The sequence below is a fragment of the Lipophrys pholis genome (assembly GCF_963383615.2).
Source record: "Lipophrys pholis genome assembly, chromosome: 2".
Classification (NCBI taxonomy): domain Eukaryota; kingdom Metazoa; phylum Chordata; class Actinopteri; order Blenniiformes; family Blenniidae; genus Lipophrys; species Lipophrys pholis.
In genome coordinates, this window is record NC_137636.1 from 513,022 (window position 1) to 534,376 (window position 21,355).

At 41.3% G+C, this 21,355-nt stretch overlaps 2 protein-coding genes across 10 annotated transcripts in view; both read left to right on the forward strand.

Annotated features, from left to right (window-relative positions):
• The first annotated feature begins 2,887 nt into the window (after nucleotides 1-2,887).
• Nucleotides 2,888-8,046, forward strand: slc35c1 (solute carrier family 35 member C1). Of its 3 annotated transcripts, XM_080458619.1 has the most exons (4): nucleotides 2,904-2,961; nucleotides 4,449-4,552; nucleotides 4,673-4,967; nucleotides 7,007-8,046. In XM_080458619.1, the coding sequence occupies exons 2-4, from the start codon at nucleotides 4,451-4,453 to the stop codon at nucleotides 7,585-7,587; spliced, it is 978 nt and encodes a 325-aa protein (XP_080314745.1). In that variant the 5' UTR covers nucleotides 2,904-2,961; nucleotides 4,449-4,450; the 3' UTR covers nucleotides 7,588-8,046. The 3 variants fall into 3 exon arrangements, with proteins under 3 accessions (XP_080314744.1, XP_080314745.1, XP_080314743.1); XM_080458618.1 differs by having other exon boundaries at nucleotides 2,888-2,961; nucleotides 4,449-4,967; XM_080458617.1 differs by lacking the exon at nucleotides 2,904-2,961 and having other exon boundaries at nucleotides 4,355-4,967.
• A 5,369-nt stretch (nucleotides 8,047-13,415) lies between these two features.
• Nucleotides 13,416-21,355, forward strand: part of LOC308106835 (inactive serine protease PAMR1-like) — a 27,614-nt gene continuing 19,674 nt past the window's right edge. For 2 of the 7 annotated variants that reach the window (XM_080458816.1, XM_080458821.1), the window contains exons 1-3: nucleotides 13,416-13,705; nucleotides 16,613-16,774; nucleotides 18,222-18,347. In XM_080458816.1, coding sequence (XP_080314942.1) covers nucleotides 13,630-13,705; nucleotides 16,613-16,774; nucleotides 18,222-18,347 — 364 coding nt within the window. In that variant the 5' untranslated portion in view covers nucleotides 13,416-13,629. The remainder of the gene's footprint in view (nucleotides 13,706-16,612; nucleotides 16,775-18,221; nucleotides 18,348-21,355) is intronic. The other 5 variants (XM_080458822.1, XM_080458818.1, XM_080458817.1 and 2 more) reach the window with 5 other exon arrangements.

Here is a 21,355-nt window from a genome sequence, read left to right on the forward strand (position 1 = left end):
CTTCTCTTCCTCCTGCATTCCGGTCCATGGTTTGGTCTCGTTGCATTGTTGTTGCTGATTATTGGATGTTGACATCAGGCAACTCGTCTCAACATGAAACCAGTTGTATTGATTCCTTCTGCTGCAGAATATGTTGAAATGTTCTAAACCTCTCCTATAGCTGCTGCTGATGTCTGTTCTTTATGACCTCACCCTGACTGCACAGCTTGATAGCATCACGGTAGAACTCTTCCCCAGGACCTCAGCCCGGGTCTCAGTATTGTCTCGTGTCCACGACTCTGAGGAAATCTGTTCAAAAAGAACCGGTTTTCTTTAGAAAAGTTCTAATTTCTTGTGGTTTTGAGGGCCGGATTGGAGCCTCGTCTGAGCCGGTTTTGGTCCGTTGTTTATGTTTTCCACCCCTGCTCTATTTAACATGTATGTAACCGTCTTTACGTGACTATTGGCGTTCTCCTGTTCTTCCAGGCTGGAGGTGATAAGCAGGCTGAACTGGACCAACCCACAACGTCTAAACTCAAACTAAACTAATTAATCAAAATGTAAATATAGCAGTACTTAGATATGAATGTATGCAATATTCTGTTTAATATATAATACAGCATTGCACACTGATTTTATCAATAATTTACATCAATTGAAGTTAAAAGCAGAAAGAACTGGGCCAGCGTACCGTCTGCAGGGGTCAGTCGCTCTCTGAGAGGAACTGGAACGTCAGGAGAATTTCTTAGTAAGAAAACCTGAGGGAGACAGAAAAGACAGGAATCAGACTGACAGCCATTTGAAGAAGTTTAAGACAATTTAATTACATTATTCTTGCAAGAAGCGACGAAGTCCCAGTCCAACCTCTGTATGATCGTCCAGGAGTTTGTCTCACAATGAAGTCAGACAGCGCCCCCTAAAGGCTGAATTGTTTTCAGTCTGCATTGAAGGACACCAAAAGCAGCACAGAGGTTCTAACAGTGCTGACCCAGGTCATCCTGGAACACAGACTGAACATTACACATCATTCTTTATGAGACAAAACAAGAGTTCTCTAACAGTGAATAAGACAAATCAGTCATTTGATGCTTTGCATGCAGCTCATTGAGGCACGTGGTTCCATGCACCTTGGGTTAGGGTTAGGGTTAAACTTCCAGGATTTAAACCGTCTCCAGTTAACATCATGGTGCCGGATATGAAAGAAGAATAAAAAAAGAAGTTTATTGATTGTATTGGAGAAATGATTTCTCCATGATTAGCCCATTGTGGACTAACTGAGTACATGCTGGGAGAGGCGGGCGGCCGCAGGGCAGCCAGAGTCCGTCTGCTGTCCCACAAATAAAAGCATCGGAGGTGACAAACATATAAAAACAACATGAACAATAACAAAATAAAAGACAATGATGACAAAGTAAACGTTCCTGAAAACCTACCACAAAGTGCTTTTATTTAGGTAAAGTGCCTGTCTGTCTGTCTGTCTGTCTGTCTGTCTGTCTGTCTGTCTGTCTGTCTGTCTGTCTGTCTGTCTGTCTGTCTGTCTGTCCGTCCGTCCGTCCGTCCGTCCGTCCGTCCGTCCGTCCGTCCGTCCGTCCGTCCGTCTCTCTCTCTCTGTTTGTTTGTTAAAGTGCCTGATTTTCTCAGTGTTGATACGTTTGGTTGTTAACCAGCCATGTCTTGTTCTGTCTCCTAAACCTGAGAAAGGTGGAGCTTCCTGGGAGACCTGAGGTGGAGGATTCCAGTTAGTACAACTTTTAATAGAGAAGACATTCCAGCTCAAGAGGACTCTGATATTTCTCTCCACAACCCTCCTGGTGGCTGGGAGATCGTTCCTCCTCACAGTTTAGCAATGTTTGAAGAAATATCTACAGCTGATCTTTATACAGCTTTAGAGTGTGTCTTTATTTTTGAACCGACGTGGTTGAGCGTAAAATCCAACCAGTGTGCGTTTGCTGCCCCCTACTGTCTGAAGTGTCAATGACTGTTTAAAAGACTCCAGAAAGCTGCACGTGACACACAGCCTGCTGTTTTATTAAGGCCACCTTGGTAACTTCATGGATTATATTGTGAGAATGTGATGATATCTTAGTAAAGAGTAAAGTGAAATAAAGTCTCTACAGCACTTGGGGTTACTTCTTCATTTTAACTATGAATAATTAATAGTTAGGGTTAGTTAGGGTTAACTCAAGCTAAAACCTTTTGGACTTGGATAAGCACTCTGATAAGTGATTCTGTGTTCATCTAATTTCAACATGTGGTTTGTTTTGGTCTACATTTAATATTCATTTCACTTTTTGTTTTTCCTGCATTTTTATTATCATTTATGATAAACGACTTTATATGTAATTGTGACTTTAACTTTATTTTTAAGTGTGATTCATATTAGTCTTGTTCATCCTTGTTTCATAAACTCATTTACTTTAGACCTTCCACCCTTTACATATGGAGCTGGTTATTATTATTATTATTATTATTATTGTAGTAGTAGTAGTAGTAGTAGTACTACTAGTAGTAGTAGTGTCGGCAATTCACTCCCAAAAATAAACTTTTATTATAGACACTGTCACTTTTAATAAACAGGTTGCACTATTAAGGAAGTATGGGTGCTGTAAAACTGATTATTTATTTATTCATTTAATGAGTGAGCTAGTTAGTTAGTTCTTCATTCATTCTTAGATCAAATCAGTTTTTTGAGGAAGAACTGGCCAAGAGGCTCACAGGTTCTGAAGTTCTAATGTACTTTTGTTCTCTTCTTTGAGCTGCATTTTGCTATCTAATTAAAGTTGTTGCTGTTGTTATTATCATTATCATTTTATTATTTGAAGGAGGAGGAGGAGGAAGAGGAGGAGGAGAGGGAGGGGAGTGGGGGAGGGGATTGCTGAACGAACATTTATTAAAGACACTGTCACTTTAAATCAAAAGGTTGCACTTCAAGGAAGTGGTGATGCTGCAGAACTGGTTGGGACTGGTGGCTTCATGATGAACGTAAGGACTTCTCTTTCTTTCCAAAACTTTGCTATTTTAGATGAAAAAAAGATTTCAGCTGAACTGTTTGTATTTCCTACATTGTTGTTATGAATCGTACATTTTGCACGTGGATTACCTGTGGCAGGTGAACAGAACCATTGTCTGTCAGGACATGCACGTGTTATACATGCTTTGGTTTAGTGTCTCATTTAGTTCTGATTGAAAACAGTTTGTTACTTTTCCTTTTTTTAAGAAGGATGACTGCTCCTTAATATTTGCATTGAAACCAACTCTGCTCCTGATGGTGTGTTGTAATACTAAGAATTAGAATGTTACGATATTTGTTTTGTTATTTAGTCACTTATCACATATTAATTCAAAAGGAGTGAAGTCGCCACACGAGGAACCAGTTTTCCCTGAGTGGTGAGCTGGGTGTGCACAGCTGAATACTTCATAGGCAGTTAAATACTGGTTGATGCTGTGTGGCCTCAGTCTGCCTACACAAAGAGCGGTTTGATTGACAACCTGTTGTTACACAAGCTCATTCCACACTGATTTATGTATAGACTGCTCCTAAGTTGCAGTACTGTACATACATTTCAACATACACTTAATGGTGGTGTGTTCCACCGGTAACATTGCATCAATATTATCAGGGAGGAATGAATATACCTACATTTTATTCAAGATAAAACTGGGCTGTATGTAGCCCCTCAACTAAAATGTGTTTGACACCCGAGTGATAAAGTCTCTTCAGCTCTGTTGGTTTACCACATAGTGGAACATTGTTTAGTGGCCCTGCCGCCTGGCCGGGCCTTTCTCTCAGGCTTCATGTTCCCCATGTCTGCATAGGTTTCCTCCCACAGCTCAAAGTGTTGATCCAAACTGAGGTTAAATTATGACCTTTGAACTGCCCCGAGGTGTGAATGTGTGTGGTTGTGTGTGGTCTCTCTGTGTTTGCCTGGATGGATGGATGGATGGATGGATGGATGGATGGAAAGGCAAGTCAAGGCAAAGAATAGAAAAGGCAAGGCCAATGTATTTATAGAGCATATATATATATATATATATATTATAGACGCAATTCACAGTGCTTTACAAAGAAATGCTGTACATAAAAGCCTTACAAAGAAAGAAAATAAATATATTATTAAAAGAAATAAATCAAAACTTTAAAAGTCATTAAAACATATATGTTGAAGCAAGCAATGAAGAATCTCAAGCTTTAAGTATTTTACTGCGCCTTTCCCACAACGGATGGATGAAGCTTCCATCCATCCATTTTATCGCTTAATCCGTATGGGGTCGCAGTGGCAGTACAAAGAGCTGGAGCTTTTATGCTGAAATTCTAAACCGGAACTCTACTATCATCGTTTCCGGCACAACACGGAACTACTGTTTCGATTTTGCATACATTCAAACATGACAAGTTGAAGGTACACAACCTTCAATGTGTCCACTTTAATGCTTCACAATTCACCCAGGCTGTTCCTCCTTCTCTGCAGCCATGAACCGGACCCAAATAAAGAGGTCCAGCATCTTGAAAATGGCTCTGACCGGCTCGGACACGCCGGGTCGGGAACGCGAAGAGACCTTCCTGCTGAAAGCGGTGAGGATCGCGGCTGTTGTCGCCCTTTACTGGTTCATCTCCATAACCATGGTGTTCCTCAACAACTTCCTGCTGGACAATAAGGAGCTGGACGCGCCGTTATTCATCACTTTCTACCAGTGTCTGGTCAGCTCCGTGCTGTGCGCGCTCCTGCAGCTGCTGGCCAGAGCGTGCCCGGGACGCATCGACTTCCCCCCGCTGGGGTTCGACGTGAAGACGTCGCGCGAGGTGCTGCCGCTTTCCGTCGTCTTCATCTGCATGATCACCTTCAATAACCTGTGCCTGAAGCACGTCGGCGTGGCTTTCTACACGGTGGGACGCTCCCTCAGCACCGTGTTCAACGTCATGTTCTCCTACTTCATCCTGAAGAAGACCACGTCTCTGAGAGCTCTGGTCTGCTGCGGGATCATCCTGGGTGAGAGGCTCTCTGCTCTACAGGCTGGAGGAAGATGACACCGGCAGCATGCAACTCCAAACTGGAACAATTCAACACTGGTTCATATGCATTCATAAGTTCATTCATTTATTCTGAATTTGGTAGTTAAACCTGACTTAAGACCAGTAATAAGCTCCACATATTACCAGAAAAAGACACTGGTCTATGTCTTTCCCTCCTTTCTTCCATCCATCCATCCATCCATCCATCCATCCACCCACCCTTAAAGGGCTCATATTATATAAAATCCACTTCCTAGAGGTTCTCCAGCAGTACTACTTGTCCCCATACCTGGACTGACGTCCCAGAAGTGAAGAGTGTCTGTCCTCTCTGTCCCTGGCTTGTTTCAGGTTTAAAAAGTGTGTTGCTCCAAGCAGCCAATCAGAAATCAAACCCTATATAGTGTCATCGGGGGTTTAGCCAATCCCAATCAAGGTAGGCCCTCCCTTTGACTCCTCCCACAATGAAGCAGCTCTGCTCTGGCACATGGCACCACGAGAGGAAGTACTTCCTCCTCTTCCCAAGATGGGCATGTGTGGGCGGAGCCAGTCCAGCTCACACAGACACAGCAGATTCTGAATGCAGCTCCTATGATCCAATATTCAAATGAGGAAAATGAAGGAGGAGCTAGAACCTTAATAAGAGGAAGAGTTGAAATGCTGGATAACATGACTGCTTTAAAACACTATTTTTTTCTCAGGTTTCCCATTAAATAAAAACGTATTAAAGTTACTCTGTCAGAATCCACACGGACTAAAATGAAAAATGTAGGACGCAGTTTTAGTTGTTGATGTAAATCTTAATCTGATGTCAATACCTTTCTGAAGGAATGTCGTCAGTACACTCCTACAAATATGTATTTCCAGCATTTAAATTTCTCCGGGTAAAATTCCACGGGTTTGTTGACGTCTTAACGAGGCCGGATCCTGTTTGTACACTGCTTCTCCATTCATAATGGAAAAACCTTTAACTGTCACTTATTCTCGTGGTTTGAAGAATCTTTCTTGGTGAAAGTTTGCCTTCTTTTTCTGGTTGAATCGGTCAAATCTAGTAGAGCTACTTGAACTTATTTTATTGCCTTTATTAGTATTATTACTATTACTATTATTATTACCTTTGTTTTCATAAAGCTTTGTCTAATTAATATTATTCTTAATTGCTTGTTTTAATGCATGTCAGAATCTTAAAATCGTGTTTTAATGTATTTCCATTATTTCCTGTGAATTGCCAGGTGACTGAATGCCGCTATATAAACTAACTCACCTTGCCTTTATTGTATTTGTGTAGAATTAAATCATTATTTCATAAATCTGACAACATAACTTCCACCCATTAATCCAAGTCCAGAATAATCTGCAAAGATGCAGCATGTTAAAAGTACAAGCTCAGAAACTTGCAATGCGGCAACGATGAACACTGAATATTAAGTAAAGTGCAATAAAGAAAATACCCTGATAAGTTTGGGTGCAGTAGAAATACTGTTTCAGCCACAGGAGCAGAAATGATGATGATTGGTCAGACAAAATAAACATTGAGGAGCCAAAAAGAAAACAACGTTTTAAAATCCCAAATTAGTCACCCGTCTACAAAATAAAGGTTTTCCCCTCTGGGCTGCACTTATTTTAACACAAGTTCAAGTGTTGGGCTTGTCTTGGTGCATCTAACTCCAGTAGTACATCTAATTCTTCTGTGTATGTTTGGATCTTGGTGTAACTGAAGCAGTGTGTTTATAAATGAGGGGCACTTCTTTATTTTAAGTCGAGGTGCAAATTCCAATTCCGTTCTCTGGCAACGGTTATAAAAGAGCATCTGGCTGGACACTACTTTTAATTTGAATATTAAAGCTGCCTCTCTGTCCACAGCAGTCATCCATTCCAGTTACTTGTGTTCCAGATCCTCCAAGCAAGAATAGTATTACCATAGAATCAAAGACATTAATACTGTCGAGTATTGAAAGAAACATACTGTAGTTCTAACTTCCTCAAAGCACCTGAGCTCCTCTTGTCTTCGTCTCTCAGGTGGATTCTGGCTCGGCATCGACCAGGAGGGTTCGACGGGGACCCTCTCCTGGTCTGGCGTCCTGTTTGGGGTGCTCGCCAGCGCCTGCGTCTCCCTCAATGCCATCTATACCAAGAAGGTGATGCCAGCGGTGGACGGAAACATCTGGAAGTTGTCCTACTACAACAACATCAACGCCTGCGTGCTGTTCCTCCCGCTCATCGCGCTGTTCGGCGAGCTGGACCGGGTGGTGGCCTTCAGCCGCCTCACCGACCACAGGTTCTGGGGCATGATGACGGTCGGCGGCGTGTTCGGCTTCGCCATCGGCTACGTCACCGGCCTCCAGATCAAGTTCACCAGCCCGCTGACGCACAACGTGTCCGGCACGGCCAAGGCCTGCGTGCAGACCGTCATGGCGGTGGTGTACAACTCCTCCACCAAGAGCGTGCTGTGGTGGACCAGCAACATGATGGTTCTCTGCGGGTCCTCGGCCTACACCTGGGTCAAAAGCATCGAGATGCAACGAACTCCCGCCAAAGTCCCCCAAGACTCCGCCAGGGAGAAAGTGTTGGAGGTGGAGAGAGGCGACCCGGGGGTGTAGGCGCCGCTACACCTCAGAGAACCTTCAGCTCCACCAGGAACCGTCCCCGTTCAGATGTCATGAGACACTTTGGGTTTCAGTTGTTTTCATTTGTTGGGACTTTTGTTTAAACGTTTCTCGTGTTCAAAGGAATGAAGTGAAGGTTTTATTTCCAATATATTTGCTCACAACTTTCCGTTTGAAACCTACAAATCAGCTGAATGTTTGTAGGGTCGCCTCTGGACAGGAAGTGGTTGAAGTCGCGTCGCCAGAACTACGGTAGTTTCTTCTATCTTATTTAAGACGGGTCAGACGTGGTCATGAGGAGAAACCTGCAGTACTCTGGACCAGCACACAATAAGCCTTTTCTGCTCAGACAAACTCTGCCTACTGCACTTTGAAGTACTGCAGATTTAAAAAAAGGACAGTTTTGATATGTGTTTGAAAATCTTATTTTCAAATAAAAATGTATAAAAAGTTTATCAAGCCTTTGAAAGTATATTTGCATTTTGAAACAGAACATGAGGAGTCATGTATTTCTAATGGTTTTCCCATCATGCAGTTGGTGTTGACGTTTCCTTTCTGCACTTTATTAGATGTTTTTAATCTTATCCATCATAAATGTTATAACTACGTTGATATTCAACTCATTTCGAAGGTGTTTATGTGGAAAGTATTCCATAGTGCTGATGAATTAATACCCAATCAATAATTGATGTTATAATACCGAGTGTTATGGGAGCAATCTGTCGCAGCTCCTCAAGGACACGTAAATACTTCTGTTTTCTTATTTACAGTAGAAGAGAGTCTCTCGACTATAAAAGTGACGGACATTCAGATTCAACACTAAAACGTCCAACATGTCTGCATGTCTGCATGTCTCAATGTCTCCATGTCTCAATGTCTGCATGTCTCAATGTCTCCATGTCCCCATGTCTCAATGTCTGCATGTCTCCATGTCCCCATGTCTGCATGTCTCCATGTCCCCATGTCTCCAGTCTTTCACTGCAGGTGATGAAAGTTTCCTTTTCTACAGTGAATTAATAAGCATGAACCGATTGAAATAAGGAAATGTTAGAATGAACTAAGAGAGTTTAGTTCAACTTAGATCAACATGCTGGTTCAGCTGTTGGTACCAAACCAAACCAACAAACTACCAAACCAACAAACCATCAAACCAACAAACTACCAAACCAACAAACTACCAAACCAACAAACTACCAAACCAAACCAACAAACTATCAAACCAACAAACCACCAAACTAAAAGCCTTCAAGTGTTAAAACGTCTCCAGCAACTGAAATTGTCCAAAAGGCTGAAACGGCTAAAAGGGAGGAAACGAGTAAAACAAGTGAAATGATGGAACGACCAGAATGGCTAAAACAACAATAATCAAACTATCTGGAGCAGCTCAAGTGTCTCGGGGACGTGTCAAACATTTGAAACAACTAAACTGGAAAAATAAAAAAAACACTGCTCAAATGAGGTCGTTTCTATGAAAACGTGGAAATGGAAAACATTTAACTTTGTTAATGTTCATAGCGTGTTGTTCTCTGCATGCATGTGTGGGTGGTTTTCATTACAACAAGTAAACGGCACCCACTAGTGGCCTGACATGAAAACTACACCTTTTTTAGTGTTTCTGCCATTTCAATGTAACGAGACATCATTTTGAAAAAAGTTCAAATATCAAACTTTTCTAAAATGTACAATTCAAAAACAATGTGTTTTCAGTTGAAATGTGTAAATGGGATTTAAAATACCTAAAATGTCTCGACTGGCTAAAAGCTAAAACAATGAAAGTAATGAAAACTGAAACACAAAATTATTAAAACAAGTAAAACAGCTTAAATAGTGAAAAAGGTAAAACGACAAAAAAAAAAGGTCAAATCAACCGAGGCTTAAACAGCCGAAATGAAATAGTGAAATTTAATGACTAAAAGAGCTGAAACATCTAAAACAATTTAATTAAAAACAGTTGAAATGAAAAACAAATAACATCTAAAACTAAACAAATTGCTTAAAAGGGCATAAACATCTGAAATGTCTGAAAAGGTTTTACTGTTTGTCAGCAGTTCTTAGTTCTCTTAAGTGCTTCATGAAATAACTATATAGGTGCATTATACACAAATATCTATAGCTGGGTTCTCTGTATTGTGATGGGGAAATCAGTTTTTTATGTCCAGGCGGATGTTCGGTGGTTAATCTGGCCTCGGTTGCAGACGTCCTGGTTATTGTGTTGTGAGAGTACAGAGTCCTCACATGTAGTAACAGGGTGACGTCCTGGTTATTGTGTTGTGAGAGTACAGAATCCTCACATGTAGTAACAGGGTGACGTCCTGGATATTGTGTTGTGAGAGTACAGAATCCTCACATGTAGTAACAGGGTGACGTCCTGGTTATTGTGTTGTGAGAGTACAGAGTCCTCACATGTAGTAACAGGGTGACGTCCTGGATATTGTGTTGTGAGAGTACAGAGTCCTCACATGTAGTAACAGGGTGACGTCCTGGATATTGTGTTGTGAGAGTACAGAATCCTCACATGTAGTAACAGGGTGACGTCCTGGTTATTGTGTTGTGAGAGTACAGAGTCCTCACATGTAGTAACAGGGTGACGTCCTGGATATTGTGTTGTGAGAGTACAGAGTCCTCACATGTAGTAACAGGGTGACGTCCTGGATATTGTGTTGTGAGAGTACAGAGTCCTCACATGTAGTAACAGGGTGACGTCCTGGATATTGTGTTGTGAGAGTACAGAGTCCTCACATGTAGTAACAGGGTGACGTCCTGGTTATTGTGTTGTGAGAGTACAGAGTCCTCACATGTAGTAACAGGGTGACGTCCTGGTTATTGTGTTGTGAGAGTACAGAGTCCTCACATGTAGTAACAGGGTGACGTCCTGGATATTGTGTTGTGAGAGTACAGAGTCCTCACATGTAGTAACAGGGTGACGTCCTGGATATTGTGTTGTGAGAGTACAGAGTCCTCACATGTAGTAACAGGGTGACGTCCTGGTTATTGTGTTGTGAGAGTACAGAGTCCTCACATGTAGTAACAGGGTGACGTCCTGGATATTGTGTTGTGAGAGTACAGAGTCCTCACATGTAGTAACAGGGTGACGTCCTGGTTATTGTGTTGTGAGAGTACAGGGTCCTCACATGTAGTAACAGGGTGACGTCCTGGATATTGTGTTGTGAGAGTACAGGGTCCTCACATGTAGTAACAGGGTGACGTCCTGGTTATTGTGTTGTGAGAGTACAGAATCCTCACATGTAGTAACAGGGTGACGTCCTGGATATTGTGTTGTGAGAGTACAGAGTCCTCACATGTAGTAACAGGGTGACGTCGTCTTCGTTATTGGAACACCGTTAAAGTCTCTCTGCTGCTCGACTATTCAGACTAGCAGTGCAGCTCTGTGGGGAACTACATGAACCAAAACAAAGCCACTGATGTCTGAAACCTGAGTTGGACCTGGTGACCCCGATGACAGTTTGGTCACTGTGCCGTCACGTGGGACACATAATGTCCCTCCTCTGGCGTGCAGCTCCACGTGACGGACGAGGACAAATCTTGGCTCCTGATGGACAATTCAAAGGGTCCAGATATCCCCAGTGGTCCTGGTCTTCCTCGCCGCCTGGCGGCTCCAGGCGCTGATCACTGGTCACATCACTGACTGGAGCCTTCATGACCACAGTGACGTCTGCAGACGGGAGTCGTGACTCCAGGACCTTCATCCTCGTGTAGAGGGATTTATTTTTTACCATGAAATGAGAAACATATTGTTGGTTTTATTTCATGCAGTTTTATGTTTTCAGCGTCCTATTTTAAACACATGTACAGATGTTGTGGCCACTTCAGATCTGCAAAACATCAATCTAACATTTTAATAATGTTATTGTTGATGTGACAGACCTTTATGTTTAATATAGAAATAACTGAGCAAACATTCCTTTTCTAAGTGGGGCTGCACCGATTCCAGCACGGAGTCTGTTAACACATAACTGTCTGCTTCTCACAACCAATGCTGGTACTAACAACAGTTTATTCCAATATATACACAACTGATGTAAAGAAAGACAGAGATGTACGTTGCAGTATCAATGTACATGTTTGTGTATCAATATGACGTAATGCTGCAGCACCAGACATGGCAAACCAACGGGCCGAGACCGAGTGAAGTTAAAGCCTTTCTGGTTCTTCTTCTTCTTCTTTAGAGTTAATCAGCAGTTCGTATCCAGGAAGTTTCATCACCACCATCTGCTGGTTCTATCTATCTACATTATTTCCCTCCACTCCCAATGTGCCTGATGACTGTTTCCCTCTCTCTTAACAGAAGTTTTATTGTCCCTGATGACTGTTTCCCTCTCTCTCTTAACAGAAGCTTTATTGTCCCTGATGACTGTTTCCCTCTCTCTCTTAACAGAAGCTTTATTGTCCCTGATGACTGTTTCCCTCTCTCTCTTAACAGAGGCTTTGTTGTCCCTCATGACTGTTTCCCTATCCCTCTTAACAGAAGCATTTCATCCCTGATGACTGTTTCCCTCTCTCTTAACAGAGGCTTTGTTGTCCCTGATGACTGTTTTCCCTTCTTCTACTTCTTCAATTGGCATCAGTGAAGTGGCACTACCGCCATCTGCTGGTCCATATCATTCCCACTGTGTGTGTGTGTGTGTGTGTGTGTGTGTGTGTGTGTGTGTGTGTGTGTGTGTGTGTGTGTGTGTGTGTGTGTGTGTGTGTGTGTGTGTGTGTGTGTGTGTGTGTGTAGGTGGTTATTTAAAGTTGGATCTTGTGTCGTCTAATCAGCAAAAAAGAAAAAGTCACTATCTGACTTATCTGTGTGATGTCATTTTTCCAATATTGGGCCAATAATCATTGGTACGGAGATGTATTGTGCATCCTTACATACACTACTAAATATATCTATAAATATATATTTAATGGATGCATTTACTCAAACAAAATAACTCTATATCCAAAGACAGCTATTAAGCCAACCATACTTGTATACATATAACTTACACGCCATGACTAGATGTCACATGTCTTTAAAAGGAGTAGGACGACAAGAAACTTTATGGACTAAACATGTTTTATAATTTATAACCTGCTTCTTTAAACTTATGTAAAATAAACAAACACATGTAGAACTTGTTAAGAACATATAAAAGTATTCAGAATTCAAAAATACAATAATCTAATGTTTTTTGGGCAGAAAATGTAAATTAGCTGATATCACATTGTTCATAATAATAATTGTATATAATTGTTTATTGTTAATGTTTATTCTTATAGAAATCACTCATTTTTGAATTAATACTTTCACATCATTATGCTTTTCTATTTAAATACATAAAACCAATTAAAGTCAAAGTAATATCTGATAAAGAACAAAACATCCATTTTACTTGGATTTCCTGACGACATTCCAGCAGCCAGTATAATCTCTAAACCACACACTGATGCTGAAATGTGTTAATCTGGCTTCAGACTGTGTTTGTTTCCTGCTGTCAAGGAGAAGAAGACAACAGGCGCCAGAGGTGGAAACATCTGGCTAAAAGCTGAGGTGATGGAATCGAAGCGTGTCCAGGGACTGAAGCTGGGACGGGACTTCATGAAGCGTCCATGGCTTCATTAGAGGACATCTGGTGTCCGTCTCCTCCTGACAGAGCAGATTTAATCTGAGTCCTGCAGGAGACTGTTCCATCTTTACTTGACAGATGGGTGCTTTTCTTTCTCTTCTTCTTCTTCTGGATTTACTTCATCACTGTTTTTCTCATCATTAAGTCTAGTTTCCTCCACAGGACTCCCCCCTTTCCAGATCTGTTCCCTCGCTGCAGGTCTTCTGCTCTGCACTCTGAACTGACAAGGAGAGGAAGAGGAACCAGTTCCAGCCTTGCTGAGGACTGAAAGAACCATCTTCAATACAAAAACAAGCACAGAGGAAGGAATGGGTTAATATTCTCTGTCCAGATTACATGGGATTACAACTCTTCCTCCAGAGTTTCTTAACTTTTTAAGCTCGTTTCTCTGGACGTCTGGATGTTGTGAATTTAACCAGCTACCATGAGCAGACGTATTCTGGACTCCACAGTTATCTGTCTACTCAGTCTTTGTCTCGGTGTCAAAGGGTGGACACATGGTGAGTAAAACCTTTAGTTTGTTTTTGCATTTTATACTTTTTAAAGGATCTTTTTTCACTGCTTCTGCTGCCTGCCATAGTGAAAGCTTCATGATGTTTTGCATAAAGAAAGAGAAATCCAGCGCTGACTCACTGTGGAGTTATTTTTGTGGGTGACTCATTTCTTCTGCTTGTCTCAAACTTTTCTCACTTTGTGCTTCACTTAACCCCGAGTCACAAGATTTAAACTCGTCCAGCCAATGTTCCAAACTTCAAACATAAAAGAGCAAATGAACACCTCTGGATTCCATTTCTGTGTCTTCTAACTTGTTTGATTGTAAAACTGATTCAAAAACAAACATATTTTAAACATCTCTTTCCTAAAAGTGTCCTAAATGAGTGGAGTTCTGTAAAAACCTTCTCTGTGGTATACTGAGTCCTACTCTGCTACGATGGAATGTTAAATAAGAAGAAAACTGTGGGAATAAGATTTACTGGATTCCCTTGGCAGCAGATGTTGGTGCTCTGCCCTCAGACACAGAATATCTCCAGGTTGAGTCCTGGGGTCTGGATGTTCTCCCTGCACCACTGGTACCCTGACCAGGTCCACCTGTGTGTCTGTACAGTAGTTCAGATGGGATCAGGTCCAGCCCTTCAGCCCCTGTAACCACAAGTTAGAAAAGATCATGCTGAAGAAGAATGTAGATATATGCATTGAGCATGTTTCTGCAAATAGACCTACATCCTCGTGCACTGGTTGTGTGTGCAGAGTGCCTAACATAATGCAACGTGATGTGACGTAATGTAACGTAACGTAACGTAATGTAATGTGATGTAATGTGATGTAATGTAACGTAACGTAACATAATGCAACGTGATGTGACGTAATGTAACGTAACGTAACGTAATGTAATGTAATGTGATGTAACGTGACGTGACGTGACGTGACGTGACGTGACGTGACGTGACGTGGCGTGACGTGACGTGGTGTGACGTGACGTGACGTGACGTGACGTGACGTGACGTGACGTGGCGTGGCGTGGCGTGGCGTGGCGTGGCGTGACGTGACGTGACGTGGTGTGACGTGACGTGACGTGACGTGACGTGACGTGACGTGACGTGACGTGACGTGACGTGACGTGGCGTGACGTGACGTGGCGTGGCGTGGCGTGGCGTGGCGTGGCGTGGCGTGACGTGACGTGACGCGTGACGTGACGTGACGTGGCGTGACGTGACGTGGCGTGGCGTGACGTGGCGTGGCGTGACGTGACGTGACGTGGCGTGGCGTGGCGTGGCGTGACGTGACGTGACGTGGCGTGACGTGACGTGACGTGGCGTGGCGTGGCGTGACGTGACGTGACGTGGCGTGGCGTGGCGTGACGTGACGTGGCGTGGCGTGGCGTGGCGTGACGTGACGTGGCGTGACGTGACGTGACGTGACGTGGCGTGGCGTGGCGTGGCGTGACGTGACGTGGCGTGACGTAACGTGGCGTGACGTGACGTGACGTGACGGTGCAGAATTGAGCATGATTACCAGATTTGCTGGCAAAATTATGGTTCAAAATCTTCAAAGTCTTTCATTAGCAGGTAGTTAAATATTTAGCAGAATAGTCATAGTTTGGAGAGTTTATCTTGTAAAAAGATCTGATTGTGTTTTTGCTTTTTGTCCCTGTCAATTTATTTTATTTTCTATGATATAATAGTAACAAAGAATTCTACACACATTGGTTTCCATGTGAAGTGTGTCAGTAGATATTATTAAGATAGATTTTAAGAGCTTTTCCATTCACACTTGCATTCCAGTTGTTCAGAGTTTGTGAAGTGTAGAGCAACACTCTTCACTAACAAGTTATTGCAGCTTCTTCCAAACACGACATTACACACCTCAGGCCCCGTTTACACCACAACGAATTAGAGAGTATCAGCAAAACTTTCTTCACTTTTGGGAGGTCTGTTTACACGGCAGATGCAAAGTTTTAATCCGGCTCCCAAGGTGGAAAGATTCTTTCACGGTCTCTGTTTCCTCCTGCAGAGACTGATGGAGGCTACAGAGCCTGTTACTGCTCATCCCCCCCTCCCCTCCTGCTCATCCCCCCCCCTCCTGCTCTCCAGTTGTAAACAAACACGGTACGACCCGTAGCGGTACGACCCGTAGCGGTACGACCCGTAGTGGTACGACCCGTAGCGGTACGACCCGTAGCAGTACGACCCGTAGCAGTACGACCCGTAGTGGTACGACCCGTAGCAGTACGACCCGTAGCAGTACGACCCGTAGCAGTACGACCCGTAGTGGTACGACCCGTAGCAGTACGACCCGTAGCAGTACGACCCGTAGCGGTACGACCCGTAGTGGTACGACCCGTAGCGGTACGACCCGTAGCGGTACGACCCGTAGTGGTACGACCCGCGGTCCATATTCTAGTTCTATGGTCCAGATCAGTAGTTTAATAGTTGAGACTCTCCCTGATAGAATCCGGTTCCTCATCAGTCCACTAGGATGTCAGGTTCTCTCCATTTTCTTCACCTTTATAGTGTTTTGTTCTCTGCACACGTCTGTGTAGTTTCATTACAAAATCAAGCAACAGCGCCCTCCTGTGGCCCGGCAGACTAACTACATCGTTGTCTCTGTGTCTGCTGCTGCAGTGGAAACACCCTTTTATTTAGCGGATTGGGTGTAAACAGGGCCTCAGGCCTGTTCTTCCTTCTTCTGCATTTCCACAGCTGATCATCTACTTTTAATACTCTGTGTTTTCTGCATTCCTCCCTCACGACTTCTCAGCATCTTTTCCCTCTGGAACATACTTTACCCAAACCCTCCCAGCCTCATCGTTTCTCACAGCAGCTACCAGACTCTTACAGGACCCCTCCATTGATGGGGATAACGTTTGAGTGCAGACCCTCTGGTGTTGCTTCACACATCTGTTCCAGGAGACAACTGCCCGAGCTCCAAGTGGAACGTGATGTGTCGCCCGTGTTGTGAGTACCAGCTGATCGAGTGTCGCTGCCCCTCCAAAGGGTCCAGAGTGGGGTACACTGTCCCCTGCTGCCGCAACGCTGTGGACCAGTGTGACCCCTGCATCTATCACCCCGGTACAAGTTCACCTTTATCACCTTCGCCAAAGTTGTTTTCATCTGCACGTATTTATGGAAGGATTTTACCAACTTTTCCTAAAAACGTTTAACCTGAATTACAGGAACTCTTCAGGGATGAGTTGTCCTCATCCAAGGACCAATCAGTACATTTTAGGATGCAAACGGCGAAAACATTTCCCATGCAAAGAGAGTGTTTCCAGGGTGTTTCCAGGGTGTTTCCAGGGTGTTTTCAGGGTGTTTCCAGGGTGTTTTCATGGTCTTTTCATGGTGTTTCCATGGTGTTTCCAGGGTGTTTTCATGGTCTTTTCATGGTGTTTCCATGGTGTTTCCAGAGTGTTTCCATGGTGTTTCCAGGATGTTTTCATGGTGTTTCCAGGGTGTTTCCAGAGTGTTTCCATGGTGTTTCCAGGATGTTTTCATGGTGTTTCCAGGGTGTTTCCAGAGTGTTTCCATGGTGTTTCCAGGGTGTTTTCATGGTGTTTCCAGGGTGTTTTCATGGTCTTTTCATGGTGTTTCCATGGTGTTTCCAGGGTGTTTTCATGGTGTTTCCAGGGTGTTTTCAGGGTGTTTCCAGGGTGTTTTCAGGGTGTTTCCAGGGTGTTTTCATGGTGTTTCCAGGGTGTTTTCATGGTGTTTCCATGGTGTTTCCAGAGTGTTTCAATGGTGTTTCCAGGGTGTTTTCAGGGTGTTTTCATGGTGTTTCCAGAGTGTTTCCATGGTGTTTCCAGGGTGTTTTCATGGTGCTTCCAGGGTGTTTTCATGGTCTTTTCATGGTGTTTCCATGGTGTTTCCAGGGTGTTTTCATGGTGTTTCCAGGGTGTTTTCATGGTGTTTCCATGGTGTTTCCAGAGTGTTTCAATGGTGTTTCAATGGTGTTTCCAGGGTGTTTTCAGGGTGTTTTCAGGGTGTTTTCATGGTGTTTCCAGGGTGTTTTCATGGTGTTTCCAGGGTGTTTCCAGGGTGTTTCCATGGTGTTTTCAGGGTGTTTCCAGGGTGTTTTCATGGTGTTTCCAGGGTGTTTCCAGGGTGTTTCCAGAGTGTTTCCAGGGTGGGTCTGGTTCTTAAAACAACAGCTGGATTTATTTGTACCTGCTCAGTGGAAACGTCTCGGTACCATCTGCTCTGCCACCCTCATCAGCTGCTGCCGGTCCTTCCTGTTCTGCTCGGTTCTACATGTGGAGAACCACACAGTGCATCAGAGGACCTGGAAAGTGATGGATCAGATAAATGAAGCCGCTGGGCAGCATCAGCTTCTAGAAGATGTAGAGGTTCTCCCCTGATCGGAGATGGTTCTAGTCCAGAAGGTGTTCATGGAGCTTTAGTAGAGGTTCTACTGTCGAGCCATCGGTACCTTCAGCTAGAACGATACTGAGAACATGACCTGGAATGTTTTCAATGGAAGACTGATGGTTCAATGTTCCTCTGCTCCGTTCCCGCCCTGCAGGCTGCAGCCTGTTTGAGAACTGTAGAACGTGCCACAACGGAACGTGGAAAGCGAACGACGACTTCTTTGTGAATGGAAAGTTCTGCAGGACGTGTCGCCAAGGCTGGAGTGGAGGGGACTGCAGGAGTGAGTGGCAGGAACCCACGTTCCAACATGGAGTCAAGTACTAGAAGTACTTTCTCTATACTGCACACTGGACATTATAATAAATGTCATCATGATGAATCATCCTCTAGTACTGAGATGAACACCTGCATCACATGTTCTCCAGGTTCTCCGGAGATCTTTCATCTCGGTACTAGAGTTGAATTATAATGTTTCACAGTGTTTAACTTGGTATTGGAGACTAAGACAGTTTAACTCATCACATTTTATTAGTTTTAAACGTGTTGACGTGTCACACTAGTCTGATTGATCTGAAGTCAGACGATGAGAATATCTTTTACACATCAACTGTTTTATGTCTTTATGTCGTAAATACATGGTAAATAAATAATAATAATAAATACATGGTAAATAAATAATAGTAATAATACATGGTAAATAAATAATAATAATAATAAATACATGGTAAATAAATAATAGTAATAATACATGGTAAATAAATAATAATAATAATAAATACATGGTAAATAAATAATAATAATAGATACATGGTAAATAAATAATAGTAATAATACATGGTAAATAAATAATAATAATAATACATGGTAAATAAATAATAATAATAATAATAATAATAATAATAAATACATGGTAAATAAATAATAATAATAATAATAATAATAATAATAATAATAATAATAATAATACATGGTAAATAAATAATAGTAATAATACATGGTAAATAAATAATAATAATAATAAATACATGGTAAATAAATAATAATAATAGATACATGGTAAATAAATAATAGTAATAATACATGGTAAATAAATAATAATAATAATACATGGTAAATAAATAATAATAATAATAATAATAATAAATACATGGTAAATAAATAATAATAATAATAATAATAATAATAATAATAATAATACATGGTAAATAAATAATAGTAATAATACATGGTAAATAAATAATAATAATAATAATAATAATAATAATAATAATAATACATGGTAAATAAATAAATAATAATAATAGATACATGGTAAATAAATAATAATAATAGATACATGGTAAATAAATAATAGTAATAATACATGGTAAATAAATAATAATAATAATAATAATAATAATAATAATAATAATAATAATAATAATAATAATAATAAATACACGGTAAATAAATAATAATAATAAATACATGGTAAATAATAATAATAATAATAATACATGGTAAATAAATAATAATAATAAATACATGGTAAATAAATAATAATAATAATAATACATGGTAAATAAATAATAATAATAAATACATGGTAAATAAATAATAATAATAATACATGGTAAATAAATAATAGTAATACATGCAGATACTTTCTCCTAGAAATCCTCCTGTTAATTCAACATTTGATCCTTTTCAACCTGAGTTAATCTGGAATGTTCCGTCTGCGACTCTGAGCATAACAATCGGATCAAATATCAACAAATGAGGAAAAGCAATGAATTTTATTTAAAATAATCAGTGACTATATTGTTAAACTCTAATTGATCCTCCAGTTCACTCACTGTCCCCGTTCAACACCATCGCTTCAACATGCACCAATATTTACCTAGATTTAGTATTTATGGAGAAAATTCTGTTACTTTGGTCGATGTGAAGTAAATATCTCGTTTAACGAAGGATTAGTATCTCAGTAGTGATCAGTAGTATCTCAGTAGTGATCAGTAGTATCTCAGTAGTGATCAGTGGTATCTCAGTAGTGATCAGTAGGATTAGTATCTCAGTAGTGATCATTAGGATTAGTATCTCAGTAGTGATCAGTAGTATCTCAGTAGTGATCAGTAGGATTAGTATCTCAGTAGTGATCATTAGGATTAGTATCTCAATAGTGATCAGTAGTATCTCAGTAGTGATCAGTAGTATCTCAGTAGTGATCATTAGGATTAGTATCTCAGTAGTGATCAGTAGTATCTCAGTAGTGATCAGTAGGATTAGTATCTCAGTAGTGATCAGTAGTATCTCAGTAGTGATCAGTAGGATTAGTATCTCAGTAGTGATCATTAGGATTAGTATCTCAATAGTGATCAGTAGTATCTCAGTAGTGATCAGTAGTATCTCAGTAGTGATCAATAGTATCTCAGTAGTGATCAGTAGGATTAGTATCTCAGTAGTGATCAGTGGTATCTCAGTAGTGATCAGTAGTATCTCAGTAGTATCTCAGTAGTGATCAGTAGTATCTCAGTAGTGATCAGCCGCTTTATCGCCATGTGTAATACTTCATATGACCACTTGATGGCGACAATGCATTTTTACTGGTTTGAGTCACGCTGCGGCGTCAGTCGACAATCATCAACTGAATTTAGTAGAAATTAATCCTGCCGCCATATATATATATATATATATATATATATATATATATATATATATATATATATATATATATAGAAAATGTGTAAATGAAAAGAAAACACGTTTGACCAGAAGAAATGATCTCTCAATCTGAACAAAACTAAACTTATGCTAATTGTCAATAATAAAGGGAATATTAATGTAATAACAGATTTATTGAAATGAGAGCATAAGAAACCAGATTACTTGGGTTCCTAACTTTTTAGTGAAACAGCTGCAAAACAAACTGGCTGGAAATATTTCAATACTCCGTGAGGCCAAACCCTTTGTGACCCCAGCCCACTGCTCATTCTGTACTGGTCAGTCCTATCGCCATACTTATAGTACTCTGCAGAGACACATACTAATGTACTCTACAAGCGCTGTCTACATTGCAAAGAAAGGCCATAAGGATGATAAACAGCACCGGTAACAGAGAAACACTAATCCTTTCTTCTTCCAGGCATAAACATTCAAATTCACTGATTTGGTTCAACTCAAACAGCTCAGAGTGTGAAGCTTCATATATCTCACCACAGCTTAAAAACATGGAGTATTCCAGTGTAGGAGTGAGGCTGTGGAACAGGAAGCTCAATATGCACCATGAAGCTGCTGGTGTTCACAAGGTCC